This window comes from Acanthisitta chloris, unplaced genomic scaffold (assembly GCF_000695815.1).
Source record: "Acanthisitta chloris isolate BGI_N310 unplaced genomic scaffold, ASM69581v1 scaffold6493, whole genome shotgun sequence".
NCBI lineage: Eukaryota > Metazoa > Chordata > Aves > Passeriformes > Acanthisittidae > Acanthisitta > Acanthisitta chloris.
In genome coordinates, this window is record NW_008665367.1 from 99,331 (window position 1) to 108,863 (window position 9,533).

Here is a 9,533-nt window from a genome sequence, read left to right on the forward strand (position 1 = left end):
TCCTTATTCATTTCACAGCTGCTTATGACTATGCTGAATGGTGCAAAATTCAGAGCCAAACCAGACTGGCAGCATTGTCAGCACCCCCTTCATAACATGGGTTTGCCACATTTTTATACTTTAATTCTCATGCTGGTCCACCAGAGGCCCTTTCCTCTTATCCCATTACAAACTGGTTCTTTAAAAAAGCTTTTGTGATGGACTGTCAAAACCCTTTTGGAAATACAAGTACTTATAACTGGGTATTTCTCAAAGGCTTTTACAACATAGTTAACACGTCACAGTAAGAGTAATATAATGCTGGGAAAAAAACCCCATACCTACACTCCTTCACACAAACCCAGGAAAAATAGTGAAGAGTGTTTCAAAATACAGGAACTCAAAATATCCAAAACCCACTACCAGTAGGCAATGTGAAAAGGAGCTAGGGATTGCCTACCCTGAAGGAAATTCTGAGGACAACAATTTTAGTTCCCTTCTCATTCAGTTATTTAAAAGAGTTGGAATAAATAACCAAATTTCATATAGTGATTCCTCTTTATGACAGTGAACCCAAACTCTGGAAACCGTGGATCAAAATGATGAGTATTTTCCCAAAAGAGGGGCATAAAGCAAAGAGAAGATTGCTAGTATCTTTTCCACTACAGTTTATGTGGTTTGGTGCTGAACTCATACAGTGAGTGCTGTTGTTACGTAGCCCTGATGTATGTTAAGCTGACCAGAAATCTAAGGACAGAGGTAAATCTTGTTTCTCATATGAGAATGGCCAAGTATAAAGACATTAAAGAGAAGAGAGAGTTGTTCTGGGCAGACCTTGCTCCCATTCTACCCTGCAAAGCTGAGTGTCTCAGCATAATTAGGCCCAAGATTACTAGGAAAACATTACTGGAATTGCTACTTGCCAACTGACATCTGCATAGAGCTGTAAAATACTTTCAGAAGTTCAACTTACTTGCTCAAATAAAAAATGTAAAGTCTGGTAACCAATCCAGAAGAAATGAACAGACAGAAACAGCATACTTAAAGATCAAAACAGTTCTTTACATGCAGGAATTCAAAGTGAGACAGTGGCAGCCTCAAACAAAGGGAAGAAACAGTGGAATGTACCTAAAGCCAAGCAATACAGGAACCTAGAAATTGACTTTCATAGTTAAAAGCTGATGCTTTAGCTAAGTTTATGAAAAGAACAGTTTTGTTACAACTGTTTTGCTTCACATGTATCTAAATATTGAACTGCAGGGTCTTTTTTTTTTTACATTCCTGTCTTTCTACAGGTAGACATCTTCCTGCTCAATTTCTTCCAATGAATTTCACATTACAGGGAATGTCACTCCCTGGGAACATGTTCCAGAAATCATACACAGTGTAGTCTGCAAAATAACAAGGAGATACTTAAAATCGGTCAAAGCAAGCTAAGCTAGTGTAAAGAATCTAGCCACAGTAGTCAAACTAGGTGTGGCATGATTAGTTTTCCCAGCTTCTAAGGAGTAACACTGAAAGACTGGAAGACAGTCTACTCTCCTGTGTAGTAGAAAAATACTGACACTTTTCTATGCAGTACTGTGAGTGGAAGCTGAAAAACCTGAACATGAAAGTTGTAATTTGGAAAAAAACAAGGCATGTACAAGAAGCATATGAAACAGTTTCACCTACATGAGACTACCAACAGAAAACATTGCATCACCACTGATTCATAAATCAGGGAACAGAATAGTTTTATACTTGAATATAGATCACGCATGCTTTAATTTTTATCTTTTAAATTCTACTTGCATTCTTCCTACTTGAGGAGATAGTGATCAAATGCAAATAGCTTTATTCAGTTCCCTGAGGAGACAGTTGTAACCAAGTTGGCAGCCACCCCTGGCTATACAACTATGAGATACGTGGGAAGTTTTAACAGATCCCAGAAGCAGCCTTAATTCAAGCACTCTTACTGGTGATGCCTTACTCTCTTCATGTTCAGTGTCTTTGAAAAAAAAAAAAAGTTGCTCAGGTTTGACTCTGATTTTCTTAGAAAGCTCAAGAAGTACTCTTTTTTTTTCACATGCCAGTAGCCACTTGCAGCATGAACTGGTCATAAAAAAATAGGTACTGTCTGTACAGACAGGAGGACTAAATGACCTCTCACATTAAACTGTTCCAAAAACATCACAGGTGGTTTCAACAGTCTGGTTTCATAACTCCATTCCACCCATATTTATCTATCAGTTCCAGCTCGCAAAACACCTGTTTATACTGTGACAGTATGTTATGTTGTGACACACAATGTCAGACAGTGACTGGCTGCATTAGAATACAGACACAGAAAAGAGGGCACTAAAAAACCAGAAAGAATGTATCCAGTGACAGGGGCAGCATCCACATATTGGTGTTCAGCTACCATCAGTGGTCTGTCTTTCAAAGAAGATGAATTTCAAAAAACCCACATTTTTGCTTCTGACTTCCACAATATCTCCTAGCAGTCCCACAATTTATCCATATGCTACATGGAAAAGCACATCCTTTTCACTCCACCTGACCCAATTTTCAGCTAAAAAAAACCCAAGACAATGGCTGTTATACAAAGACAGATACAGCCTCTCCTCCCCTCCACCAGGTCATGGGTGCAGAGGCAGGCACCAGCTTCAGCACAGGGAGAATGTTTGCCTTTCACCCAGCACACCCCATTTCCTCTCCTCCAAGAGTGCTGCTATTTCCAGACCAGTTCACCACTTCCTATCTACTGCCCAAAATCTGGAGAGTTGGTTACCACACTGAGAACATGAAAAGTGCTAAGCATGCCTCAGGGTAACATGAGATGATTTTAACAGGAAAGGATAGAGTTTCCCTCCTCCCCATAAAGCCACACCTGGGTAACAAAAGCCACTTCCCAGGCTATGGCTTCTCATGATTCTCAGACCTCAGTATGCTGTTCAAGCTCATCCTTCTATGACTATTTAATTCAGCTTTATACGTGCATGTTATTTTATTGCATATCAGAAGTACAAATTAAGAAACTGCTTTTTTTCAGTGCAAAGACTAAGTGTGTTTATTATTTGGTGTATATACATAACACAGGAGGACAATTACAAGCACCTGTCAACTTCCAAACTTCTGCTGAACAGAAAATCCTTTTTCATGTTTTTGACTTTCAACAAAGAAACCTGATAGGGGGAATTTGACTTTTTTACAGTTGAAAAACACTCCTTACAGATGTTTGAGATATCTGCTGTTGACTGCATGCTTTGGTGGAATAAAGGAGACAGGCATGACAATGTAAGTTAAACCCCAGAAAAATCTAACACTGTTCAATTAAGCCAAATAAAAATTATGGCTCTTTGAAGAATAACTACACAGAAAGGAAAAGAATAATCTAGCCAGAAATCCCACACCTAAACTATTCAGCTGTAAGAAACCGTAACACATGAAAACCTCTTCAATATTTTGACATACTTTGATATATTTCAGTCATGTTTTGACTTTCAGGATTAAGGGGGGTTTATTTAAATAAACTTTCAGACTACATCAAAATAGGAAGAGAGATTATGCAGGTGCTAACTCCAAGGTATTATATTATTACATCAAAATAGGAAGAGAGATTACACAGGTGCTAACTCCAAGGTATTATATTACTAAATTACATCAGCTTTTAAAATAAGAGTGCCTTAGCAGTAAATTATTTCTGCTGATCTTTAATGTACACCTTTGAGACAAACTTAAATTAGCTGATCTTCTGGCAATATAAAGTCAGTTTACAATATAGCATGAAATTGAAAAGCACTGTGGTGCTGTTAGCTGATCTTCTGGCAATATAAATTCAGTTTACAATATCGCATGAAATTGAAAAGCACTGTGGTGCTGCAACTTAACTGTCAAGATGCCTCTACTCTGGGATGGCAACATCCACACATTGCCACTGTTAATATCCCAGAGCTCTCGAAACATAACAATTAAAACATGATTTATGAAATTAGATGCCCTACATTTTCTTCTGAACACTCTGGAAGTTTCTTCATCCCAGGTCTCTGATATTTATCAGACAGAAGTGTAACAGTTGCAATAGTTTCAAAAACACCCCCAACTTCAGATTCGTTCAGTCAGTTATTTTAAAAGTTTCTACATGTAGAAATACATACAACAAGAATCTATGATTTCAGTGGACATTTCCCAAAAGGATTAGACTACTCTTAGAAAGGCCTTTTCCAAAAGGCCTTCAAGAGAAAAATTGTTTGAATCAAAGCATTCAACACAACTGCTTCCCAGTACTCTTCATTTCACTCAAATCTCTCACACACTAGTCAAGCCTATTAACCTAGCACTCTCCTTTGGATCAGTTTTCCTGTTGAACTGTTTCTTTTACACTGGAGAAATTAACATTTCACAAGTTAAATACCACGATTTTTAGTTGTGCTTTTCACTTCAAAACATGCCTGGGATTTCTGACTCAATGCATTTCAGTGCATGAAAGAATCCTGCACCAAAGCTAACCCTGCCCAAGTACCTTTCTGAGAAAAGCTCAGTAGCACTATGGAGTCATATCTAATCATTTTACAATGTGCAACCAAAATCATGTCTCTCCCGTGACCAAGCTGTCACAAAGCCAAACTGATGTCACTCAGCTCTCCAAAAGAGACCCACATGATGTACAACAGCATTCCCTGACTTCAAGGATTTCTACAGTATCTCATATCCACACTCACATATGCTTAAAGGACAAGCACTTCTCAATCTTCCTAATCTTTAGCCAACTCAAGTTGATTGAATTAACATTATAGAAAGTTCTTCTCTTGTATCCACTCAATTGCACTGACAGTCTCTTATCTTGAAAATCAATTTTGGATTTTCAGATTATAATAGAACAATTTTCTAAGGAAAGTCACACAAAAGCACACACAACCTCATGGAAAACAGCTGCAGCTTTACAGAAACCTTTATACACTCCCTGAAGAATGAACATTCTCCCTTTCTTTTTCATTCTTTTTTCTTTTCAACCAGATTGGAAAAGACCTCCGAGATCACCGAGTTCAACCCTAGAAATCATACCATTCAACCCTTTCAAATCATACCATTCACTTGTTTTAGAAAATAATTAAGAAATCTTTTCCTAGCTTCCAAATGTCATGGAATCTCATGCTCTTAACTAAGGGTATGTTTCAGTTTTACCTTGAAATGCACTGTGATGCTCCAAGGAAGGGCTGTATTTGATGCATGGAGATCAAACAGCAAACCAATTGGGTAATGCCTAAAAATGACAAGGTATTAATATCAAAGCTGCACATTTAATCCTACATTTAACAGTTAACATACCTGCATTTATACACACACACACACACACAAATTAGCTGTTTGACTCCCACAATTATCATTCTTTATTGCTTATTCAGAAAAGTTACACAGGCAAGTATAAATGACTGACAGTTTCTGGCAGAATCCAGTCTGGAATTTACATGTTCAATATCTAAACCAGTGGTCTCTAAGCTGTGCCCACAAAACTGCTACTTTTGAAACAGCATTAAGTGGCCTGCAGCTGCTCTGTGGAGCTTTTCAAAACAGTTAAAAAAAGTGTGCTAATGGTAGGAATAGCTGTTCCACAGAAAAGCATACATGTTTTTAGGTACTTGGATTCCATGGGTTTAAACCACACTGACCCTTAACACCTCTTCCCTCTCCCACAGGCCTGATGTCATTGTACAAACTGACGAGCAAAGTGTAAAAATAAGATATCTGTAAAAGGGCTGAAAGAGGATAGATCAAGATGAACTTTATACACTTACTATCAAATTAAGAAAAATGAAATGGGAGGGAAAAAATTAATCGGAGTTTTGTATTTCAGTGGTATTCTAGATTAAATGAGTTACACAAAGAAGCTGCTTCCTCCTAATATTCACCTGTCTTATAGATTACTCTCTCTACAGCCCCCAACAGTATAAGGAACATATATCACACAGAAAACTTGCACAGGCACTGTAAAAAAACCTCTTTCTTCAACTTTCTCACAGTAGACACTGGCAAGATTTCTGAGAAAATTTTTGTTTAGCATTCAGCATACCAAGCTCCATTGTCTTCTCTTTCAAAAATTGCAACTAAAAATAGCCTTACTAGCTTTTCATCCTACAAAGAGATAAACACACACTTAACTGTAAACTCAGTAGCTTCACTGAATTAAACGGGACTGATCACAGAGCCAAGCACACACCTAAGTTTTGAAAGTCCGGAGAGCAACAACCGAGAGTGCTGCTCTAAAAGCACCTGTGCCAAAACAATTTCCTGAGCTGTTAAACCCTCCCACAGCAGTGCTTTAGCACCCTCTACGGGTGAGCTACCCCAAGGCTAAGACAAATTCACAACAGCAAAATAAAACCAAACTACATCAATTCCTGAACTTATTTGAGAATAAAGAATATAGATGAGGCATATCCAGATTTGTCCTGAATCACTGCTAATGCTCAAGTTTTTACCAAGACTTTTTGCTACTAAGTGTCAATCATGTCCTAAACACTTAACAGAGATTCAGCAAAAGTTCCATGAGAGAGTGGTTTTCCAGGTGAATTAAGTAACAAAAATCAGGTTTCTTCTGATAATATATAGGAACATAAATGTTCAACAGGAACAATGACTTCCAGTTACTTTCAACTTACACAAGAAAATAGACAGCTACAAAACAAACCCCAACAAAACCCACACAAACACCCCTGCATCAGGTCTTGGCCTACCTCTTTATTTTCTACCCAGTTTAGATTACAAAATGAAGTTCATGTGATCAAGATTTCTTCAGTAAAATTCCTGTGCTCTGTGCAGTTTAAAAATGCCTGATCAAAAGGTGCTTTGAACTTTTGCCTTCCACTGATTCATGAATAGGAAGGGTCAAATATTCATCCAGTTGGTACTAGAGAGACACCTATGCAACTACCAGGGCTAGAACACAACCCATAGAAAGGAGACAGAAGGCCACGTGCAAGTGCTCAAACAGGATGGAAATGAACTATAGGAAGACAAAAACTCTACCGAAGGCCATGTGCAAGCACTCAAACAGGATGGAAATGAACTATAGGATGTCATTCCTAGCATCTGCTGAAGAAACTACTCCAGCACATCAGAGACCTTCACTCAGGCAGGGCTCCTGAGAAAGGATGAATGTATCCAGGTCTCAAGCTATCAGGAGAGCTTGGGATCTCTCCTGAAGGCTGGGGCAAGCAGAGAAATGTCCTTGCCTAGAGGAGGTGCAGTGTCACCAAGTTAAGGAACTGCAGGAGGTCTATGGGTTGCACAGCATCAGGGAAGACAAAGGGAGACTGATGGCATCTTCACCAAGACCTTGCAGAGATGAGAATCTGAAGAGAAAGAGGGTCAGCAATCACTGGAGCAGCCAATGAAGACTCACAAGATGGGGAAGATCAAAGTCTTGTTACCTCTGGTGTTGAGGAACACATTCAGTGCTGGTAGCTCAATGTACAGCTGCAGTGTGCAGTGTCAGCTGCAGATTGAGTTCTGGATTGTAGAAACCCAAGGTAAGAGGACAGGAATTGGCACCTGGTGCCGTTGTGGAAACCCAAGGCAAGAGGACAGGAATTGGCACCTGGTGCCAGGCAGATGACTGGACAGAGACACAGCAGCAGCTGATGACCCTGTGGGAAAACCCCAGACTATCATACACATAGACTGTGAGTGTATAAAAGCCCTGGGTTTCCTTTGTTCAGGATCCTGTCTCCAAAGCACCAGCTCAAGCTGTTACTCTGTTGTTGCACCATGATTAAACCATTTTCTGGATCCAGATGTCTGAGACTGCTATGGGAAAATAAGGGTTGAGCCCGTAAGGAAACCTTGTCTGACTGTGGGAGTGTGAGGTGTGTAGGGAGCCAGGCAAGGGCACCCGTTGGCTCACTGGAGCCACCTGCTGTGAACAGGCTTTGATCCTAGCTCGGGTGGTGTGAGCATGACTTCCAGAGTGGCTCCCAGACTGTCAGACAGGAAAGTTTCCTTAACGTCTGTCAAAAGGAGGCAGGCTCCTCCTCCACCCTCTGTCAGTGCTTCCATGGCAGACAAGGGGCTGGAAATTCTGAGAAAGCATCAGAGCAATCTGAACAGCACACCCACAGCAAGAAGCAGCAGTCATAGCACTAGGAGACTCCATCCTCTGGGGGAGAGAGCCCTCCCCCATCTGCCAACCCACTTGCTAACCTGCCAAGGTTTGCTGCTTGTGAGTAAGCTGCAGGCTAGCAAGGTTTGTCCTGCGCTCGCATTATTAGTCCTTGCCGTTCACCAGTTGCAGGCTAGCAAGGTTTGTCCTGTGCTCGCATTATTAGTCCTTGCCGTTCACCCACACAGACACAAATCTTAAGTGCTGCAAGGGAACCCCTGAGTGTATCAAAAGTGACTATACAGCTCTAGGGGCAAGGTGACATCTCCAGAATTTAGCCATTAAAGGAGAAAGGCTCAGAGAGGTGTGAATAACTGCAAGTCAGTAACAAGGTGCTTCAACAACAGGTGGTACAACAACAAGGACTTGGCTTTTATAGACACAGGTCACCCTTTGGGGATAAAGGGCTGCTAGAGAGAGATGGAATCCACTTAAGTGGGACAAAAGTATCTTTGCCTCCAGGTTGTCCAGTCTGGCAAGGAGAGCTTTAGATCATAAACAACAGGAGAGTGAATAACAACCCACAGATATATAGAAATTAATGGGCATGGGTGGAAAGCAAATGGTGAAAGGTGACAGCTACAAGGGAGACGTCAAAGTGATAAAAGAAGATAAAAGTGATAAAAGAAGACAGCCTACCACAAGTGTATCTGCATAAGTGTATACAGCTTGGGAAACAAGCAGGAGAAACTAGAGGCCCATGTGCAGTGACATAACTGTGACTGTGTTGGGCTACCTGAGGTAGCTTGTACAACTGGAATACTGCTGTGGAAGGACAGACATAAGCTGCTTAGGAAAGACAGGCAGGGCAGGTGAGGACAGAGGGTTGTCTTCCATGGGAGGGAACAGCTTAGATCTATGAAACTTAATGGGACAGACAACAGGTTGGTTGAGTTCTTGTGGCTCAGGATCAGAGGAGGGACTACTAAGGGCAACAGATCATAATCCAGGTGAGGAAACAAAGTCTTCTTTAAACAAGTCAAGAAGTTTCTGCAGAGGGCAACAGATCACAATCCAGGTGAGGAAACAGATAAAGTCTTTAAACAAGTCAAGAAGTTTCTGCATCACAGACCCTGGTTCCTGTTAATCTCTGACATCTGCTGGAAAAGCAACACAGTGGATCACAAGTAGTCATGATTTCTTGATACAGACATTGGATGGACCAGAGATGACCCACAGTTGAATCTGTCACTTATTAACAAGACAAAAAGAGTTCTGGATGTGATAATTAGTGGCAGCTTTAGCTGTACTGACCATGAAACAGCAGAGTTCAAGTTCCTGGAGAAACTGATAAAAGACTAAGCAGAATACAGACTTTTGACTTCATTTGCAATTTCCTCCTGCTGCCCCTGCACAGTTCAGGCTCAGTCACATACATCACTGGACTGTGCTTTCAGTCCTTCACCTGCAGCCA

General features: G+C 40.6%; 1 protein-coding gene across 1 annotated transcript in view; it reads right to left on the reverse strand.

Moving 5' to 3' along the window:
• The window catches only part of ATG5 (autophagy related 5), a gene marked incomplete at its 5' end in the record, with an annotated part of 58,394 nt that extends 52,301 nt beyond the window's left edge, over window positions 1-6,093 (reverse strand). Inside the window, 2 exons of the mRNA XM_009071723.1 lie at window positions 5,146-5,224; window positions 6,032-6,093. Of these exons, the coding sequence (XP_009069971.1) occupies window positions 5,146-5,224; window positions 6,032-6,093 (141 nt within the window). The remainder of the gene's footprint in view (window positions 1-5,145; window positions 5,225-6,031) is intronic.
• Between the last annotated feature and the right edge of the window lie 3,440 nt (window positions 6,094-9,533).